This window comes from Helianthus annuus, chromosome 17, assembly GCF_002127325.2.
Source record: "Helianthus annuus cultivar XRQ/B chromosome 17, HanXRQr2.0-SUNRISE, whole genome shotgun sequence".
Taxonomy (NCBI): domain Eukaryota; kingdom Viridiplantae; phylum Streptophyta; class Magnoliopsida; order Asterales; family Asteraceae; genus Helianthus; species Helianthus annuus.
Window position 1 is genome coordinate 163,197,862 of NC_035449.2, and position 21,279 is coordinate 163,219,140.

Consider the following 21,279-nt stretch of genomic DNA (forward strand, 5'->3'; position numbering starts at 1 on the left):
ATAATTAGATTAGTGCAGTTTTGTGTAAGTCACATAAATCATGCGATTTCACGTATTTTACAACTTTTAATGCACCAAGTAAAACATGCAAAGCTAGTAAACATTATGACAAAGTTATATGTCACTAGACACTTTAAAATAACTTTATTTTAGTGTTTATATTCTGATCAAAATTGTTTTTTATCAAATCATCCTCAAATCATCATTTTAAGATCACATTTCATCATGCATGTCTAAGTATATGCATCTAGTATCATCCATCATGTCACATGAACTTATATGCATCTATACCCATCTTAAATTAATGTTCGAATATTCAAAGTCATCTTCATCATATCTTTATCATATTATCATCTAATCATGTTTACATATATGCAAAATATACTTCCATTTATGAAAATATGACAAAATTACCCACATGCAAGTATATATACACATATACGACATACATACACACATGTGCTTACAAGATCCAAAATTTCACTTCTCATAACATTCTTTATTCATAGAATTTTCTATTACACAAATCTTAAATCATGCATGCATCAAATTTCTCATGAATCACATCATCAAAATCGAATAACATCAAAACTGAAACTCAAATTCATACATACTAAAATTTTTAGCCATACCATCACACACACACAAGTTTGCTTTTTAATTTTTGTATAAAAACCCATTTATTTTAGTTTCAAATTTGTGAAATATCCCAAGAATCAAGAGAAACCTTCCAACATCATGACCATTACTAAGAATCAAGAGTATGATTTAAACATAAAGTTTATACCTTCATCATTGCATGATACTTCCAAAGATAAACTTTCAAGCACTGGCAGCCATTAATGACATGAGAAATTTGACACCCAACAACGTCAAGACTTTTCAGACAAGGAAGATAGATTGTAGATGGAAACTCCCAACCCTTAAAATCATAGGCATTAGGTTCTAATCTTAAGTCTGTCAGGGTCTTGCAGACGAAAACGCTTAAGGGTAACTCAGATTGGATAACGCATATGTCAAGCTCATGGACGTTTAACATTAGAGCGTTATCAATCCAATTTAATATACTTGACTGTGAAACCCCATAGCTAGAAATGTGGAGTCGAAACGATTTAACATGAGATGTTTTGCAAAACATCAATACCCGATCCACGAACTTTGTAAACTTTTCTTCATTCCCATCAACAAATTTTGTAAGAACCTTTCCACAAGATGGGTAACGCCTTGTATAATCAAAGTCTAGGTTTGTGATAGACGGCCAAGTGTACCTCCCATCCTTTAGATAGAACGCTAGTTCGCACAGCAAATTTTGTAGGTCCCGTTTTTCCGGAGGATCGATAACGTAAACCTATCCTTGTTTATCACAAATATGGTAACGGGTGCGGAATCCCCGTGACGGTGCAAACCAAACAAAGTGTGAAAGAAAATGCGTAACCAAAAGATTCAATATCTATTGATTAGGGATGAGAACGATACAAACATATACAAACAATGTATACAGACTCTCTCTCAAAGTCACAGCTCTCGTCTCTCATCCAAGTTTCACACAGAAACTATGAGAGCTATTTATACTAAAACAGACACAGACTATGACGAAACACAACTAACTCTCGACGAAACACTCAAAGTCGATGAAACAGAAGTGTTTCGTCGACAACCATTTCACATTTAGTCTTGTTTCGTCGTTGTTATTTAGCCCAAATTGAAAGGTCAAAGCCCAAAGCAAGTTGATTGGCCCATTGGAGAAGTCAAGGCCCAATCAGATGAATTACGGCTCAAATGAAGTTTCTGTGAAAACTTTTCACAATTTCAACATTGTGACATCATCATGATGATGTCATGATGATGTGTCACCGGGACTTGGTTTGCGGCGCTCCGTGCTTCGCGTGTCGAGAGTTCTGGGGCGCACGACGGAGGAATGTCGTGACGTCGGGCTTGAGCCGGACCTAACCGACTCGAAACCAAGTTGAACCGAGCCGAGTTGAACCGAGCCGAGTCACGTCCACACAAAGTGTATCAACAAACTCCCCCTTGGACGCTACTCTTGATGGTTCGTCTTCTGTGATTGTTCGTTTTCTGTGTCTTTCATGTCAGAGGATCTTTAAAGTCTTCACGCTTCGTAAGAAGAAAGTGTATCAACAAACTCCCCTTTTCATGTAGGAAGTGTGTTAACAAACTCCCCCTTAGAATGAACTCTCCATTGAGTTATGCTCGTGAATCTTTTGACTTGTCAATTCTTCAGATCCTTGTGGCGTTGATGAAGGGTCAGCAGCAACTTGATCAATTTTATCTTTTGAGTGCCTTCACGTCGTGTCTTTATTCCAAAGCTTGTCATCGAACATGTTCTCCTCGCCTTTAGCATCTGCACAAGCAAGAAATCTAAACGCATAATGAGAACAACTGCTTGGAATATAGTTTCCATAAACAAACGACACATGTGTGATCAAATTACAATCAAACACCAACCGACAACAGTTTTGAAAGGTTAGAAAATGATCAATTTTAATCCTTTAACTTTCAAAACTTGTTAACTTCGAACGTTTATGAAGATGCAATTGTTTTCCGGCTTAAAATCAGGATTTTGGGTAGGATAGACTCGAGTTCCAACATCGGTCAATCAAAAATAAACTAGAAGCAAAATCTTTTTGGATTTTATAAAGTTTGTATTAAAACACACCTAAAATCTTTTTGGAATTTTTCATTTCTCAAATTTAAAGACGGAAAACAATAAATAAATATATACAAAGATGCAGAAACTGAAAACAGTAAATAAATATTTACAGACATTCTTTTTGCGAGTTTCGAGGGTAAGAGAATCATATCAGTGTACGCTCATGCCAAAACGCTCTTTTTATTCAATTAGTTAACATTAAGATAAGCATCCTATAACAATTATCGGTATTGTTGTCCACATAAGCTCAACTTATCAGATGTAATCATGGCGAGGGGATACGATTAGTGTATGATTTATACTTACCGACCGGTGTTCCTCCACACACGACACATTCCCGTATCAAGGTATGCACGAGAGTTCATCTTACCGGTGAGTATACCGATTATCATCTGTTTGACCGTATATGATGTGAGATTCTCACTTATTTTGTTTGAAAACAAGCCCTATGTGATAGAATCACTTATTGATGAGGAACTAGATTTTCGATGCATGAGGGCACAGGAGCAAGTCCGTGAACAGGTCAGTACTTTCGTACAGCAAAGAGACGAACTTGATTCCCGGATAAATGTGATATTTTATCACTTATTTGTTTGGACATGTGATTGTTGATCACTTATTGAGGTCGAATGCAATATGTACACGTATGTATAGTATCATGGAAGATCTAGACTTGCGTCCCCGTTATTTTTCGGTAAAAGATACAACCATGATACCCAGATGATAAGCAGCATAAAGACCGAATATCTCAGAACCTCGGCAATCTCTCAAACGAAATTTCGGTACTAAGACCATATGCCAATGAATGGTTCCGACCTGGTCTTCAGTCGATTTAAGGTTTATATCACCCTGCACACTTTAAGATGATTGTGAGCCTACCGATACATCTTGTATAGAGCTGCTTAACATTTTTCATTTTAAGTTCATTTCAAAGAGGTTTAGACAGACCACTGATGTACTATCATATTCTCTTTTTCTCGCCAGGAAACTCATTTTTGATTTTCTATTGTTTTTGTGTTTTTAAATTTTTCGATGTTTTTGGATTTTTCAAATTTTGGATTTACTCCCCCTAAAATCAACAAACTATGATAAATTTAAAAGACACAAAAATATTTACAAAAACGATTTCCCGATGTCGGATTAACTCATGTTTTACCTCAACGTCGTTTACCAAAATTAATTTTAATCAGAAATGATTTTATCGAATTTTGGAAAAATCAGTTGGCACGTCGGTAAGTGGTGCGGACCATGACAACATTGACGAGTTTCATAGTGAAACAATCACGTGTGAGGTGATATTTGAGATCAGCGTGTCTGGCCAAAGAGTGCTGTACGAGATGATAATAATTCATAAAGCAGCTTAAAAATCGACAAGGATAGGAGAGATTAGAAGTTCAAAACCGTATCCTGCAACTGCTTCGTGTATTGCCAGGAATCTGAGTGCTCTCCCAAACTGGATATCCACCCGGTGTGGATTTCAAGGTCGATTTTTGTAGCTACTTAGAAATCTCTTGACGGTAACAAGATCATAAATCTCCAGGTCTGGCTGGTCTTCCAATTGCACCAGCGAAGGTCTTTATCTTTCTCTTTGAGAGGTAGTGTGCGGTTGTTCAATCCACGCCAAGGCATCCACACACCTGGTTGGTTTGTTCAACAACACATTTTCTTCAATTACACCGCGAAGAAATGTACACTGCACGTTCATCTTGTTGATTTTGAACTTCAGACGTGCTGCAGGTGCGTACATTTTGATTGAATCTATCCCGGGGACCCGATCAAAGCCTTTAATAATCACATTTTGAAATGATTTGCATTTTGTCGAAGCTTTTCAATTTCTTTTGACAGACAATCTTTTTCACTTCTTTCCTTCTTCTTCTCTCCATCAACGGCAACAATTTCTTCTGTCGCCTATCTTGTGCAAGGACGCTCCACTATCAACAATCTTATGACTATCGAAAGTTCCTCCTGGAACATCCTACACACTCACTCAGAGATTAGTTGGAGAGGGGGACCCAAGCCTTCATAGACTTGGGTTGCCCCTGAGAATCAAGAAATGTAATTTCAATCTCTTGATGATTTGGAAATTTCACGCCTCCCCCTGAACCTTCACCCGTTTTAGGTTTCCAAGCTTGTTTTTGCTTATCGGATTGTGTATTATTTACAGATTTAGAAATCTCCGGTTTTAACGGTTGTGACAAAATTGGTTTCCTTTTAACAGTTTCTGGTTTTAAAGCCTTTTCGATCACCTTCACATTTTTACGTCATTGTTTTGTTTCCTGTTCTTTAACTGTGCGTTTGTCAGTTTTTGGTGACACAGGACGACGTTGTTGATGAGCTTGTTTAGAAGGGGCTCTTTCAACAAAATTTGGTTTGGGTGAGTTGGTGCAGTCTTTAATGATGTGCCCAAACTTCCCACATTTGAAACAAGTTCTCCTTTCAACAAACTTAGGAGAATCTGATCGACGACCTGACGTAGAAGTTGTAGACCCAGAGGTACTAGCTTCACACCCGTTTGTGTGTTGGGTGTAATTGTTATCACTATTACGTTTCAAAATGTTGACTTTTTGTACAAAATCGGTATTTGATTTATTTTCAAAAGTCTCCACTTTATCAGTACCTTTGGAGGCCACAAACTTAACGTCTTTTGTTTTCTTCTTGTAACGAGCTCCTTTTGATTCAACCTTAGCCTTTGGCTTTGGAGCTCGTTGTTGTTTACCCTTAAAAGCAATTGGTTGTTGCTTTGTCGGTGATTTTTGGTTTCCAAATTGTTTTCTAATTTCTGATTTTGGAACAGGATCACATTGTGTTACCACAACTCCAGGAATGGTCTTTCCCAAAAATTTATTCGTGTTGTCCTCAAAAACTTTATCAATCAAAGATGGATTGACATTTTTAGTTGGAAAATCATTGTCTGGATAAATTTTACTATCACCGACTAAAGTGTACAACACGTTATCACTTTTAACAGTAGACACAGATTTCTTCACTTCCTTGACATGATTAATCACTTGTTTGGCAACTTGTTGCACAACTGGAATAGGAGGATCACAAAGAATATGATTCTCAATTGGAATTTCTATTCCCTTCTTCATATCAAGTGATTCATCCTGATCACTCAAATCTGATTCATCATCCGAAGAATCATAGTCCTCAATGGTTGGAGGACTTTGATTTGAAGCACATGATGACTTTTCTTTGTTATCAGATGAGCCCTCTGATGAATTGTCCGGTTTGAACCCTAGGCTAGTTGTTGGTTGATGTGAAGAACAGGAACAAGAAAATATAATGACAATTTGAATGCAACTTGGATTAAACAAAGAGTCGTGGGTGATCACAATCAGAACAAACTATTTGATGGTACGATCAAAAGTTTGAACGGATTAAACTTTGCTTTTTCAAGAATCAGATTTGTGAAAATTCTGGTGAGGAACGATGTACCAGAAGGAGTTCGAAAAATTCCGTGTCATCGCCTATTATCATGCGACGGTTTTCTTGGGTGGTTATTCTCAAAACTTCCGATCCAATCTTATCTCAAAAATAGAATATTATGTTTTAATTAAACAATTTCACTCAAAACAATTGAGATAAAGTTACCGTGTAAGTCTGGAACGAATATTACGAGATTGGATCCTTAATGCACTGATTAAAACCCACATGTATATAATTATTACTGTACCAATGCCATAACCCAAATAAAGGCCCACATTAAGTAATAATAATAAACATGAAATTGGTTTGTATGATGAGTCCAACATAACCAGTTCAAAGCCCAAGTATATAATATCTTATTTTAGCTAACCGAGTCCGCACTTCCGCATCACCTAACTCGATTAGTAAAGTAAGATCGAATTTATCGACAAGGTAATCCAATATTACTAATCATGTCGATAATACTAAAATTACCAACACTAGTAGTAACTTCCTCATAATCAAGGGGCACAGTGGGTTCATACCGAGGCATATCCTCTTCATCGGGCATTTTGGTAAAGTTGTGTCTCAAAGGGGGTGGACACACCTTATACCCAACGCCTTTCACATTACCTTTCAGTTTTTGAACGTCTATGATGTGATCGAGCACAAATCGGGAGTTAGAATAACTCTCCAACTTTTGCTTGATAGCATCATGCTCGCATTTGGCAATGGCTAACTCCTTTTTGGTTTCTTCAACAATGTTAATGTAATCGTTAATACTAACTTGTTTATGATAAACAACTTTGTTCAATTCGGAAACACTTTTCTTTAGGGTTTCAATTACAGAATTAAAATCCTTTTGTTTCGAGTTAACGCCATGTTTGCCTCTTTGCACTTAGACAATTCAATAACCAAACTCTGATTGTGACTATGAACCGTTTCAGATTCACGTTTCAATTCAGCACATTTATGTTTCATATCAGCACAATCACTACATATGCTAGGAGTTTCAAATTTTACCTGACTTGTAGAAGCTGTGACATTAGCCATGAAGGCAGTCTGAGAAGAGAAAGATCCATCTTCAATGAGAATCTTCTCCATTTCTTCTGATGTAGCATCAACCTTCTTGATTAAGTCAGATTTTTGATATTTCATCTCCTTGGCATCATTTGACAAACTATCATCTTCAGAATCAGTTCTTTCATTCAAATTCGATTCTTCATCCGAACTGCCACTGTATCCCAAACTATCATCTTTTCCTGAAGATTCACCATCATTGACATTCTTGACAATTTCAGCATGAAACGCAGTTCCTCCTTGATCTCCACCTCCACATTGTACAGACCGGTCACACCTTTCATCAGTTTGATTTGAGTTGGACGTGGATGTACTTGTTTGATTTCTGAAAGGATTTTGGTTGCCCTGTTGAAGGTGAGCTTGAGATGGTTTTGGAATATAGGCATTTGGATCAAAATGTCTTCCAAATGTTTGTGGTTGGACTTGTGGTTGTGATGGAACAGGAATATAAGCCCTCGGATCGAACTGAGGTTGAGTAGTATTAACTTGAAGTGGAGGTTGGGGTGTTGGAATAGGAATATAAGGACTACTCAAATGAGGTGCAGAATAAGCCTGAGCTTGAGCACTCATATGCGCTGGCGGATAATAGGCACTCGGATCAAAAACCGGAGGTGGAGCTGATTGTGGAAACGGAAAGAAGCTTGAATTCGACATTTGATTGAGCACAAGCAACGAAAAATTAAGCTCACTAATATCTTGCCACCCACGAAACCGTGATATTTAGAGGCGCGATTCAAATCAATTTTGCGAATACCCGACCCCAATACTTAAAATTTTTGTCCCACAAAAATAGTCTTGTACTCTTGGCCCGGTTCGAACTTGTAGTAAATTTTGTTGATCCAAAACGATGAACTTCGGCCCAAGATTTAAGTTTGTCAACACTATTAATGTCACAAGACTAATACTGATCCAGTAGAGTTGCAACATTAAGTGGGCCTAACAAGTGATGTTATTTACATTTTCTAATTGTATTAGTCCATTCCCATAGAAAAGTAAGGACACAAATCCACGTGAACATGCTCCAACAAATATGTGAATGGCCCAAATAAAATTTGTCAACAAGAATTTACGGCCCACTTCATTTGTTGGCAATTAATAAAACCCAAAAGTCAAACAACCCTAATCTTGTTTATCAGCCGACAACCACATTCAAACCAGACAAACCCCTTTCTTCTTCAAAACACAAAAATCCCAAGCATCTCTCTGTCTCTCTCCTTTCGATTAACAGTCTCCAACAATCAAAAACCAAAATTAACCTTCAGCCGTTAACTATCCATCTATCCATTTGTCTGATCTGTCTCCCTCTTTCTCCTCTTGATATGTAACAGTGCTTCGACGAAATCTTTGTGAAGAATGATAGACGAATTCCTGTGGTGACTGATCGACGAAACCTAGGTGAATTAATGAACGACGAAACTGAACAACGAAATTGAACGACGAAACAGAAGTTCTTTGATGGATCGACGAAACTGGATGGATGAAATGAGGATCGATGAAACACACTTTAATAACAAAGTTCGACGAAACAGATTGCTGATTGAGTGTACGACGAAATTGAATTCCTTTTGACAATTGCGACGACATAGATAGATACAGACTTGCGACGAAACAGATGGATACAGACTTGCGACGAAACAGATGTAATTTGTGCTTTAATCAATGAAACAGATCAATAAAGGTGGGTGAAGAAACAAAAATCTGATCGACGAAACTGAGTGGATAAGGTTGTTTGGTGACATATTTTTGAAATCTTATCTCTTTTCTTTTTCTTTTTCTGACACAAAGCCACAGTTTTCAAACTACACCATGCCTACCATACTTTGAAGACCCAATTTTCAAACAAGAAATAATATTCAATTCACCAACAAATGCACAGTAACTTAATAAAAGATCAAAAAGTAAATATTTTGAAGAACACTTTGAAGTTTTGGTGAAGACATGAAGAACAAACCCAGAATTTTGAATTTTCCGGTCACCGGATAACTTTCCGAAACACGAAAATGCACAAACTTTTACTAAAAACCCGGTAATACTATGTACTGATGCACACTAACAAGGTTTTTGGCAAAACTTTGGCAAAGCAAACAAGATCCAACTGATTTTCTGAAGCTTTTTCAAGAAAATATGAACTTTTCAAAACAACAGTTTCTACAAGTCACTTAAAACAAGCTTGATAAAACAAAACAATGTTTGGTTTTAAACAAGGATTAGAGCCAATGCTCTGATACCAATTGTAGGTCCCGTTTTTCCGGAGGATCGATAACGTAAACCTATCCTTGTTTATCACAAACACGGTAACGGGTGCGGAATCCCCGTGACGGTGCAAACCAAACAAAGTGTGAAAGAAAACGCGTAACCAAAAGATTCAATATCTATTGATTAGGGATGAGACCGATACAAACATATACAAACAATGTTTACAGACTCTCTCTCAAAGTCACAGCTCTCGTCTCTCGTCCAAGTTTCACACAGAAACTATGAGAGCTATTTATACTAAAACAGACACAGACTATGACGAAACGCAACTAACTCTCGGCGAAACACTCAAAGTCGACGAAAAACAAGTGTTTCGTCGACAACTATTTCACATTTAGTCTTGTTTCGTCGTTGTTATTTAGCCCAAATTGAAAGGCCCATTGGAGAAGTCCAAAGCAAGTTGTTATTTAGCCCAAATTGAAAGGTCAAAGCCCAAAGCAAGTTACGGCTCAAATGAAGTTTCTGTGACAACTTTTCACAATTTCAACATTGTGACATCATCATGACATCATCATGATGATGTCATGATGATGTGTCACCGAGACTTGGTTTGCGGCGCTCCGTGCTTCGCGTGTCGAGAGTTCTGGGGCGCACGACGGAGGAATGTCGTGACGTCGGGCTTGAGCCGGACCTAACCGAGTCGAAACCAAGTTGAACTGAGCTGAGTCGAAGCGAGCCGAGTCGCGTCCACACAAAGTGTATCAGCAAATTTCGTAGGCATTAGAGAGAGTACACGTGAAAGAATATCTTCAGGCAACATGCTAAGCCTGTCGTCTACATTCTCACTTGTGGAACTCATTGTTTAGCTCTTATTTTTTCCCTGAAAAAACAAAATCCAGAAGTTCAGAATCTTCCTGATACGTTTCAAATATGGAAAGTCACCACAATCCAAATGGTTGTAGATATTTACAGCACTTAACAGCTTTGGATATAAAAACATGCAAAATTCCATGTTAGTTTCAAAGTAAAAAGCATGAAAGTGTAGATATTTCAATACTAAAGATTCAATAACAAAAACACAGGCTCGAATTTTAATATGATAACTAAAAGAAGAAAACCTGATTAATCAAACTCTTACGTGCAAAGAAAAGCAATTATGGTTTTTGATTTGAAAGCATGTATAGTAAAATTCATGGAAATTCAAATCGCGTCAAATCCATAGCCCAATACAAAAAGTTAGCTCCTAGGAAAAATTAACGCTAAAAACGCATGATGCTCTATTTACTTATTTTCTATACTTTGGTTGTAACGTTTTAAATTCAAAAGATTATGGGTTGCAAACATGAAATATATGCAGGAGAGCATTCAGTTGAGAACCGAAATTTACGCTGAAGACTGTGTGATGAGACCTGCATAAAATGCTTATACCTATACCTTTAAGTGTAATACATAAGGCTGTTACACAACCAGCCCACCTCGCCAACTTTTTCTCCCCTATTAAATCATCAATGCACCACGTACAAGTACATATAGATTTGAATGCCTAAAACTTGGAAAAGAGATATTAAAGTCGTAAACAAACCGAATCAAACAAGACTTTGTTGGTGTTCGTTCATTAAGAATTTACCAGACATACACAACGGTTCAGGAACACATAATGAATGAAAGATACTGTTCATTTGTGTTCATTGATATCATAAACAAATGCAGGTGAAGATAATCAAACAAGCACGAAAATGAGTAGATTATACAACTTGCTTACTGTATATGTCATCATCTATAAAGTTATAAAAAGCAAAGAACAAAATAAGGATAAATACAAGTGATGTAAAAAACCCTAATTAACTTGTATCATTTGACGGTTTTGTACCCAAGTTACTTCAAAGGCTTGAAATTCTATTCTAAATTACAAACAAAGAAAGTGAAAATAACAAAAAAAAAAAAAAAAAAAAAAACTGATGTTACCAAGCATCATAAAAAAAACATAGCCATTTATTCTTCAAGGGAGATGTGTTTGCTATCTTTTAACCAACCTTTTACTCTCAAATGTGTGCAAAGTCGAACAAATGAATCACGTGACATACATAGGAGTTCAATGCATTGTCTATCATTCCCTTGCAACAACTCTAAAGTAAAATGGCGTCCGGACATAACCGAAGTGTTATCTCTTTTTCTTTTGGGATTTCTCGGCCAAAAGTATCGAAGATATAAGAACATCACAATGAGGAGCAATAACTTTTAATTATAATCCATGATAAACCTGTCGAAAACAAGCAAAATAACTGTCAAAAAATTGCAGCAAAACAGCTTCAATTTGTGTCAAAAAACTACAAAAAAACAGCTTCAATTTGTGTCAAAAAACTGCACAATATTGCTATCAAAAAACTGCACAAAAACAGGTTCTATTTGTGTCAAAAAATTGCAGCAAAACAGCTTCAATTTGTGTCAAAAAAACTGCACAAAATTTGTAGCAAAACAGCTTCAATTTATGTTAAAAAACTGCACAATATTGTTGTCCAAAAACTGTACAAAAAAGCTTCTATTTGTGTCAAAAAACTGCGGCAAAACAGCTTCATTTTGCTGTCAAAAACTGCATAAAACAGCTTCAATTTGCTGTCAAAAAACTGCACAAAACAGCTTCTATTTGTGTAAAAAAAATTTACAGCAAAACAGCTTCAATTTGCTGTCAAAAAACAGCATAAAAACATAATGGTTTTGAATACACGAACGGTGTTTTAAAAATTTGTTTTTAGAATGTAGGAACTGTTCGCGTAATTAAATAAAATAAAAAAAAATTATTTAATGATTACAATACAAAGAAATAAAGAAAGCTGAAAATTAAGATACTATTACAACTGAAATAAACAAATACAAGAATTGGAGTAGAAGCAGAAAATCCGATGACTGAGGCACGTGTTCAACACGCTTCCTTTAAAACAAATTCCGAGTCTCCTAGGAGCACTCGTTTTGTTTCCCAGGTACAATAGCCGAAACAGTGTGTACTGCCGGAGCTGGTACAGGAACCCGAAGTCTACCTTGAAATGAGCAAGAAAAAGATCAGAAGTGTGAAGATGATTGTTTGCATATGTTGTGTAGTTGCTGGTGTCCTTCTGCAGTGACTATGAGGATGTATTTATACAACCTCTGAAACGAAACAGACAAAAACGAATTAAAGGAGAGAATTAAATTGCATTAAGCGTATTCGATGCAATTTAATTCGTCATTTAACTCTCAGTCAAAACCGTTGACTCGTTAGTTTCAAATGTTGAACTGTAACTGCACTGTCATTAAATGCTTGAAGCTTCTGCGCGCGCGCAAGACACACTGGTGTGCGCACGCAAGACACACTGGTGAGCGCGCCCTTCAAGTTCATGCGCACGCAAGTCTGCACACTCATGCGCGCGTGCGCCATTTTGGCTCACTTTCATGCGTTCATGCGGCATGCGGCACACTGACTCAATTCCATGCGCGCGTGCGCCACGTCACCTGTGAGCCTATACGAGCACGCCACTCACCATCCACGCGAGTGCGGGTTGGGGTGCTCCGCACCCTTCGCGAGTACCCTTAGTGTGTTCTTCCATGAAACATTAAGGATGGAAAGTTCCCACTTAAATACCCATTTAAGTTTCATCTCTCCTCCTATATGGGACAAGGTGCCACTTTCCCTTTTATTTCAGCATTCAATGTTTCAAACACCAAACTTTGAGCATCGATATCTCATTCATCTTAGCTCCGTTTTGGACATGGTTTAGTTCGTTGCGAAGTTCTTCCAACATAAAACACAAACCCACAAATAAATATATACAAAAGCCTCTGTTTCTTATATTTATTTCTAGTCCAAAATAGGAAAAGATTATTTTCCTATATTTGTGAAAAATGTTATTTTCACCAAATTTCCAACATATTACAAATTATTGGCACGCGGGAGTCCATTGATCTTAACGGTTGGGACTAGCACATTATTGAATCAAGCATATTTTATGAACGCATGTTGCTCATTTTAGCCCCAAAACCGCAAGCACAAAAACTAGATGCATACCATGTAACATTATTCTACATCAAAAAATCCAAAAGAAATCAACTAGATGCACACCATGTAACAAAATTTTACATCCGAAGTCCAAAAGAAATCAACTAGATGCATTGTAAAATGCAAAGTTGCATCAATATTTATCAGAGATATGAGAAACAAATGGTATCTTGAACAGCTACTGGATTCTTGGTCTTCTATAGCTCACCCGAACAATCTGCATCAAGACTTACCCAACTGAAACGAATTCAACGAAGGCTACTGGTTCAAGCAATCACAATGCTTCTGCTTCATCAGAGTCGGAGTATTCAGATTTGTCGGAGTATTCAGATATGTCGGAGTATTCAGATTCCTACCAAACAAAGATTTAAATTATATTTCTTACTATATTTTCACGTGTCCATACAGTTATCATCTAATAAACTACTAAAATTGCCATCATACATCCATAATCGATCCCTCACATATTTACAAATATAAGCATCAGCTAAATACCTGAGATTGAGGCAATTTCCAAGATCGAAAACGGATTTCACAATGCGGGGAAGCCCTTGGAAACTTAAGCACCTGTGCACAGAACCACGGGTCGTCTTCTATGAGTAAGTTTTCAAGAGCAAATATTGTTACCGACTTCAAAACCTGTGCATTCCCCAACATATATTCCAGAAACTCTATATCACATGTATCCCCCCAGCATTTTGAAATCTTGATGGACGTAAGATTTGTTAGCATACAAGCAGGAATCAACTTTGATTCTTCAGGCTTTTGTTTCTTGCACAAACAAAACATAAGGTTAATCTCAATATTATATAATGATAAAAACAATTTAAACAAGTTGAGAAGAAAAATAAGTTCCAACCTTGAAAACTCTCTCAGCTACATCTACAGAGTCAATACACAAAATTTTCAACTCGGGACAACTTTCAAGAAACTGAGTGATTTGTCCAGATTCCCATGTACCATTCAACTCCAATTGCTTCATATTTGGAAAGATGGGCAGAGGTGAAGTGAATCGGAACTTCAACAATGAATAAGAAAGTCAAAGTTAGTCCAAAAATGTACTAAAAATCATTTAAAGAAAAATAAACTTACATTTGCTATTGTAAGTTTTTGAACCCCTCTTAGTTTGTTTAGTATATCAGCCCACATGAAATCAAACGAACAAGCCGAACATGAAATCGATGCCTCAACCAAAGAGGACACATCTTCCATTTCAAAAAGCGAGCACAATTCTCCATCAACAAACAAGTATTCAAGTTTAGGGAGACGTAAAATAATTTTTCTGTTATCATCGTCGTAGATTGATATACATAATAGATTCAGCCGTTTCAAAGTAGGGATGTTCAAAATGAAATCTTGTTCAACATAGCATGAAACATTCAAAGATAAACTCTCAAGCACTGGGCAGCATCCCTGAATGGCTAAAGGATTGTCACACAGAAAAATGTCAAGAGTTTTCAGACAAGGAAGATAGATCGTAGACGGAAACTCCCAACGCTTCAAATCACAGTCACTAGGTTCTAATCTTAAGTCTGTCAGGGTCTTGCACGTGAACAAGCTCAAAGGCAACTCAGATTGGATAACACATACGTCAAGCTCACGGACGTTTAACCTGACGGCGTTATCAATCCAATTTAATATACTTGACTGTGAAACCCCAGAACTAGAAATGTGGAGTCGAAACGAGTTAAGATGAGATGTTTTGCAAAACTTCAATACCCGATCCACGAACTTTGTAAACTTTTCTTCATTCCCATCAACAAATTTTAATGTAATCATATTGGGGGAACGTCTTGTATAATCAAAGTCCAAGTTTGTGACAGACGTCCAAGTGTACCTCCATCTTTTAGATAGAACGCTAGTTCCCACAGCATATTTCGTAGGCATTAGAGAGAGAATGCGTGAAAGAATATCTTCAGGCAACATGCTAAGCCTGTCGTCTACATTCTCACTTGTGGAACTCATTGTTTAGCTCTTATTTTTTCCCTGAAAAAACAAAGTCCAGAAGTTCAGAATCTTCCTGATACGTTTCAAATATGGAAAGTCACCACAATCCAAATGGTTGTAGATATTTACAGCACTTAACAGCTTTGGATATAAAAACATGCAAAATTCCATGTTAGTTTCAAAGTAAAAAGCATGAAAGTGTAGATATTTCAACATTAAAGATTCAATAACAAAAACACAGGCTCGAATTTTAATATAATAACTAAAAGAAGAAAACCTGATTAATCAAACTCTTACGTGCAAAGAAAAGCAATTATGGTTTCTGATTTGAAAGTATGTATAGTAAAATTCGTGGAAATTCAAATCACGTCAAATCCATAGCCCAATACAAAAAGCTAAGTCCTAGGAAAAATTAACGCTAAAAACACATGATGCTCTATTTACTTATTTCCTATACTTTGGTTGTAACGTTTTCAAGTCAAAAGATTATCGGTTGCAAACTGGAAATATATACAGGAGAGCATTCATTTGAGAACCGAAATTTACGCTGAAGACTGTGAGACCTGCATAAAATGCTTATACCTATACCTTTAAGTGTAATACATAAGGCTGTTACATAACCAGCCCACCTCGTTAACTTTTTTCTCCCCTACTAAATCATCAACGCACCACGTACAAGTACATATAGATTTGAATGCCTAAAACTGTACAAAAAATATTAAAGCTGTAAACAAACAGAATCAAACAAAACTTTGTTGGTGTTTGTTCATTAAGAATTTACCGGACATACACGACCGATCAGGAACACATAATGAATGAAAGATACTGTTAGTTTGTGTTCATTGATATCATAAATAAATGCAGGTGAAGATAATCAAACAAGCACGAAAATGAGTAGATTATACAACTTGCTTACTGTATATGTCATCATCTCTATAAAGTTATAAAAAGCAAAGAACAAAATAGTAACAAAATAAGGATAATACAAATGATGTATTAAAAACCCTAATTATCATTCGACGGTTTTGTACCCAAGATACTTCAAAGGCTTGAAATTCTATTCTAAATTACAAACAATGACAGTGAAAATAACAAAAAAACTGATGTGGCCATAAGAAACAAACTTACGCCAGAAGATGTCGAACCTCTTCACTGTAAGTTGTGATGTCGAACCAGAAATAAACAAACTTACGCCAGAAGATGACGGAGACGTGAGGGAACTCAGATGGAAGCCCTAATCGACTAATGGAAGAATGAAGCCACGACTTTGAGACCGTGTTTTTGGTGAGCGTTACAAAAATAGGAAAACCAAATAATTGAGTGTAGATATAACTATGACTTCTATTCACACACCCCTTACCGGAGGAGTGGTGGTCACTAGTAATATAATTCTATCACTCCTAATATCTATGTCATCACCCAATATTTTATCACTAGTGATAGAAATGTAGTGGGGGTGGTCACTAGTGATAAAATTATATCATTAAACTTAAAAAATAAATTACACAGCCAAATAAAAAAACAACCAAACATTGGAAAAAAAACTAAACGGGTGGCATCTCCCAACCCCACTTTGCGCAAATCTCGCGCTTTTGTTGAATGAAATATGAAAAAGGTAATGTATTTTAAAAAAAAAGTTGTTTAAAAAAAAATAGTTTTCTGTTTTATAAAAAAAACTGTTTTCTGTTTTATAAAAAAAATAAACTGTTTTCGGTTTTTTTCTAAAATAAACTGTTTTCTGGTTTTTTAAAAAAATAAACTGTTTTCGGTTTTTTTTTTAAAACAGTTTCTTTTTTAAATAAGAGTTTAAAAAAGATTTAAACTTTATAAAAAAACATACCTTTTGAATGAAACAAGCGTTGAACTTACTAATTTTCTCGTTCAAATCCGTCCATTTCGACGTCATTTGGTCCATGTTTCGTTGCTTTGCACCAGGAAGTTGGAGAAAATGATTAATGACCCGTCTCCAAAACGTATCCTTTCTTTGCTCGTTGGCATGTTTCTTGCTCTCCGAGATGTGCAAGTACGCCTTCACCAAGGACACCTCCTCCTCGCTCGTCCAATGTTGTCGGACGGCTCGGACGATTTCTTGAACGTCATCATTTTCTTCTTCTTCCTCTTCCTCTTCTTCTTCTTCCTCTTCCTCTTCCTCGTCAAGACTTTGTTGTGGTTCACGATACGCGTTTGCAAAATGATGGATGAGGGTGTTGTCTTCTAGTAGTGGGTCGAGTGTGTGGGGTTGGGTTTGATACGTTTGGGGTTGAAATTGGTGAGGTTGAAACGGTGGGACGAAGGGTTGGTTTTGATACGTTTGCGATTGAAAGGGTGGATATTGTTGGGTTTGAAAGGGTGGATATTATTGGGTTTGAAAGGGTGGGACTTGGTCGGGTTCGTCTTGCAACCTAAAGCGCGTCAGCTCGCCAAGATTCGCTCGAACCTTGGGTCTTACAGGATTTTTCTTCGTACCCGAATCTCTTTTTTTCGAACCCCCACCTCTCTTGCTTGATCCTTCCATGTTTGTTGTATTATTTTTGAGTTTTTGAGTTGAATTTAGAGAGTTTTGGAATTGAATTGGAGAGTTTTTTGATTAAATGGGGGGAATAATTTGGATTTTATATAAAAACCCACAAAGAATTAAATTCAAACGGTAAAACAATGTGCCAAACGGTCAAAAATAAACGGTCCCTTTTTTGAAATCAACGCGTGATAAACTTGACGCATTGAATTTATAACGCGTGAAGGAAATGGAGGCGGCAGTGTGCTAAAGCGTGATAGACTTTATCACGATAAAATAACGTGCCACCCCCTGTGGCCTTAGTCTATTCATACACACCCAAATGCCCAGTTTTGGTCAAAGCGAGTCGCTTTAGGTTAAAGTCAACAGACAAAGGCTGAGCATGTCACTTCGTGTCTAGTGACCTCGTACCGAAGCACCCCGCTTTGGCCAAAGCGGGGCGTTTTGGTCTGGCAGGTTATTTTTTCGGACAAAAAGTAGGGTTTTGGTAAAAAAATGGGTTGTTGGTTTGTTGTTTGATTATATTCGATTGTGTTTTTTTTTGTTGAAAGGTTGTAGATTTTTGTTTTATTTTTATAAAACATATATAATTTAAAGTTGATTTAAAGTTTTTTTTATTTTTACAAAACATATATATATTATTGTTATTAATTTATCAAGTAATAAGTTACTTTTTTTTTTGTTTTTTTTGGTCAATTTATATGATATCTTTGACTAATTTATATTGTTATGTTTATTTAGTTTTCTTGATGAACCCGGAGCTGTTATCTTGGTTGTTCAGTACTTTCGTAATAAATACAATGTTCATATTCATTATCCAGTGCAAAAAATGTGGTTTCTGTATCGGTTATTCAGATCTCTATTCGGTCATCTTTCAAAACTGCAACACACGAATGTAGAGAAAATCCCGAAGAAGTTTAACAGAGATCACCGGAAGCAAATCTTGTTAAACAACAATGTCCTGTTAATTGTTTTAGATGACATGCTTGGTAATAAAGAGGAACAGTTTCTTCTTTTGTTCTTTAATCTTTGTTAGTTGTTAAAGTTTTACTTTTTTTTCTACTTTTAGAAAGGTTTGAGAGAGAAAGTGGTACTCAAATTACAGTTAGTCTTAAATGGTACAAAAATGTGATGATACTAAAAAAAGTTTGCAAAGCACACTGAAGATATGTGGAACACCCGCCATTCCTCCGGTGTTGTATATCAAGTTGCTTTCCGTCCTTCTGACATGCCTCATACAATATTAAATATAATTACGTAATCTTATTAAACGTGAACAAACCATCCATGTATGTTGCAAGTTAAATCCACAATCAATGTATAGAGCTGTAGCAACAGATTCAACAATATCGCATTCGTCGACATTAAATATACTTTTCAAAAAAGCCATATAAATAATATCACCACAATCTATGACAAAACGGAACATAATCACAGATTGTCTGGAGAAGCGCTTTTATCATGTGTCATATAACGCAAATAAGTTCTCCACCGTTTGTGCAAATGAATTCCTAAAATCCACTTCATCAATAATCGAGAGAAACTTCTTGGAGCTAACTGCCGATATCTCATCCTTCTTATCTATTTCACAATCAAATCAACTCATAAACAACCAAAACACTATCGTAGGTGAACCCTCCAGAAGAAATCGCAAGCTGATACATAAATGTGCATATAATGCATAGAAAAGAACTCAGTGTGCATAAAGGCATGATTGAGAGGAATCAAACAATCAGATCGCCCAATCGAATAGCCATCTGATCGGATGACCATCCGATCGAATGACTATTCGACCAGGTGACTGGTCCCTTATACTATTTCTTGATCAAAACGATTTGATAAAACTTCAAACTACCAAATTTTACTCGAATCGCCATCCGATCGAATGACTTGTTTGAATACAACAATGAAAACTTCAAAAGTTTCAAAACAATTTACAAACAACCATACTCATTCGAATGGCCATCCATTCGAATCGTCACCCGCTCGGATGACCATCTGTTCGGATGACCATCCGATCAAATGGGTGTTCACCCGTTCGACTCACCATTCGACACTTATCCCTTTCGACACTCTGTTACGCTCTGATCAACGCTTATGCTACTGTTCTCATGCTCAGGCTAACTCAAGGCGCTCCTTTCAATCTAACACTTTGTGAGTGTAGCAGCTACGAACCCACTATGAGTATACTTGACCCGCTTTTAAACACTTTAACACACTTTGGGGTGCAACATACGTTCCTATGAAAAACGCACCTATCAAAACGCAGTCTATACTCTAAACTATTATCACATGCGAATTTCTGATGTACATATTTACACGTGATACTTGATACATATGTGCTAGGACTCTTACTCGCGACGTCCCACCTTAGCTAGTATGGTACTATAGTTGGACTTACACCCGATGTGGTCTAGTTAAGGAACTCACACCCTTTTTGGGATCCCCGTCGCAGTCATCGAGTGACTTAGCTGGTAGTATTTGTCTTGTAGTGTATATGTTGTGTGTCTCGTTTATGCATGTGGAAATTCGCAACGCTTTTATCTACTTTATACTATTTCAAACCTGTATACTCGCCAATACTTTTGTATTGATATTATTTTAACGTATGTTGCAGGTTAATCGCAAATCTTCTCGAATCAAGCTAGGAAGTCTAGAAACTCACAATAAATCTAGGTTGTCGGATTCGTATTGTTTGAGAGAACATGAAATCTGTATGATTGTTTGCTGATATATTGTTTATTAGTATCGGATAATGAACGCATTAAATATTGTCGCTAAATAGTTGTTATGGATTCTCTTGAGCAATCTGATTCGCCTAGTGTCGCGCCCCGATGATTCCGCCATCGGTTGGGGTGTGACAAATTGGTATCAGAGCCATAACTATACGGAATTAGGAAAGACACGGCCCAGTCCGGGTTTTGATTTATTAAGATTAACCTAGTCTATAGTCTAAGCACCAACAGACCGGCTTCGTGCGAACTTAGTAGGGGTTTGGTACAAGCCTACTTTTGATGCTCTCATTCGAACTCGCGAAAACTACATCTTTGTACGAACTCCCGCACATACAGCTTCGTACGAAGGAGCCTTTCCTAAGGCTGGAAACATACTTTTGCCTTTCCTAAGGGTAACACAATACGCATGTTTGACGATACTCGCATAACACCAATGAGTGATTGAGTCGAGAATAGGTGTGATAACCAAGAACTCTCGACAAGATCGCTCACTCAGCGCATTATTCTTAGCACGAGAACCTTTCGTTAAGTTAGGAGTGTCATCCACACCTCAACGGAAATCTCCATTTCTATCTAGTGGAACTTCCACCTTTATTTGGTGAGCACAACCACAGCTAGTAACGGAGTGATTAAGTTAGGGGTGAAACCCGCATCTTAATAACCCATTCCACACCCTAAAATGGTTTTCAAAAAGCTC

At 36.9% G+C, this 21,279-nt stretch overlaps 1 protein-coding gene across 1 annotated transcript; it reads right to left on the bottom strand.

The window, feature by feature from the left end:
- Positions 1–13,454: 13,454 nt before the first annotated feature.
- LOC110921953 (FBD-associated F-box protein At4g10400) lies at positions 13,455–16,606 on the bottom strand. The gene is made up of 5 exons (XM_022166279.2): positions 16,525–16,606; positions 14,478–15,371; positions 14,245–14,403; positions 13,881–14,156; positions 13,455–13,737 (listed from the first exon to the last, which is right to left on the bottom strand). Exons 2-5 carry the CDS (start codon positions 15,348–15,350, stop codon positions 13,660–13,662), a joined length of 1,386 nt encoding a protein of 461 aa, XP_022021971.1. The 5' UTR covers positions 15,351–15,371; positions 16,525–16,606; the 3' UTR covers positions 13,455–13,659.
- Positions 16,607–21,279: the final 4,673 nt, after the last annotated feature.

What these genes read in the sequence shown, in the direction of transcription:
- LOC110921953 (XM_022166279.2), bottom strand. Translation starts at nt 15,350, where the DNA reads ATGAGTTCCACAAGTGAGAATGTAGACGACAGGCTTAGCATGTTGCCT. An exon ending in AAAAACTTACAATAGCAAAT is followed by an intron (nt 14,404 to 14,477) that starts GTAAGTTTATTT and finishes TCATTGTTGAAG; the next exon opens with TTCCGATTCACTTCACCTCT. An exon ending in GGAAATTGCCTCAATCTCAG is followed by an intron (nt 13,738 to 13,880) that starts GTATTTAGCTGA and finishes TTTGTTTGGTAG; the next exon opens with GAATCTGAATACTCCGACAT.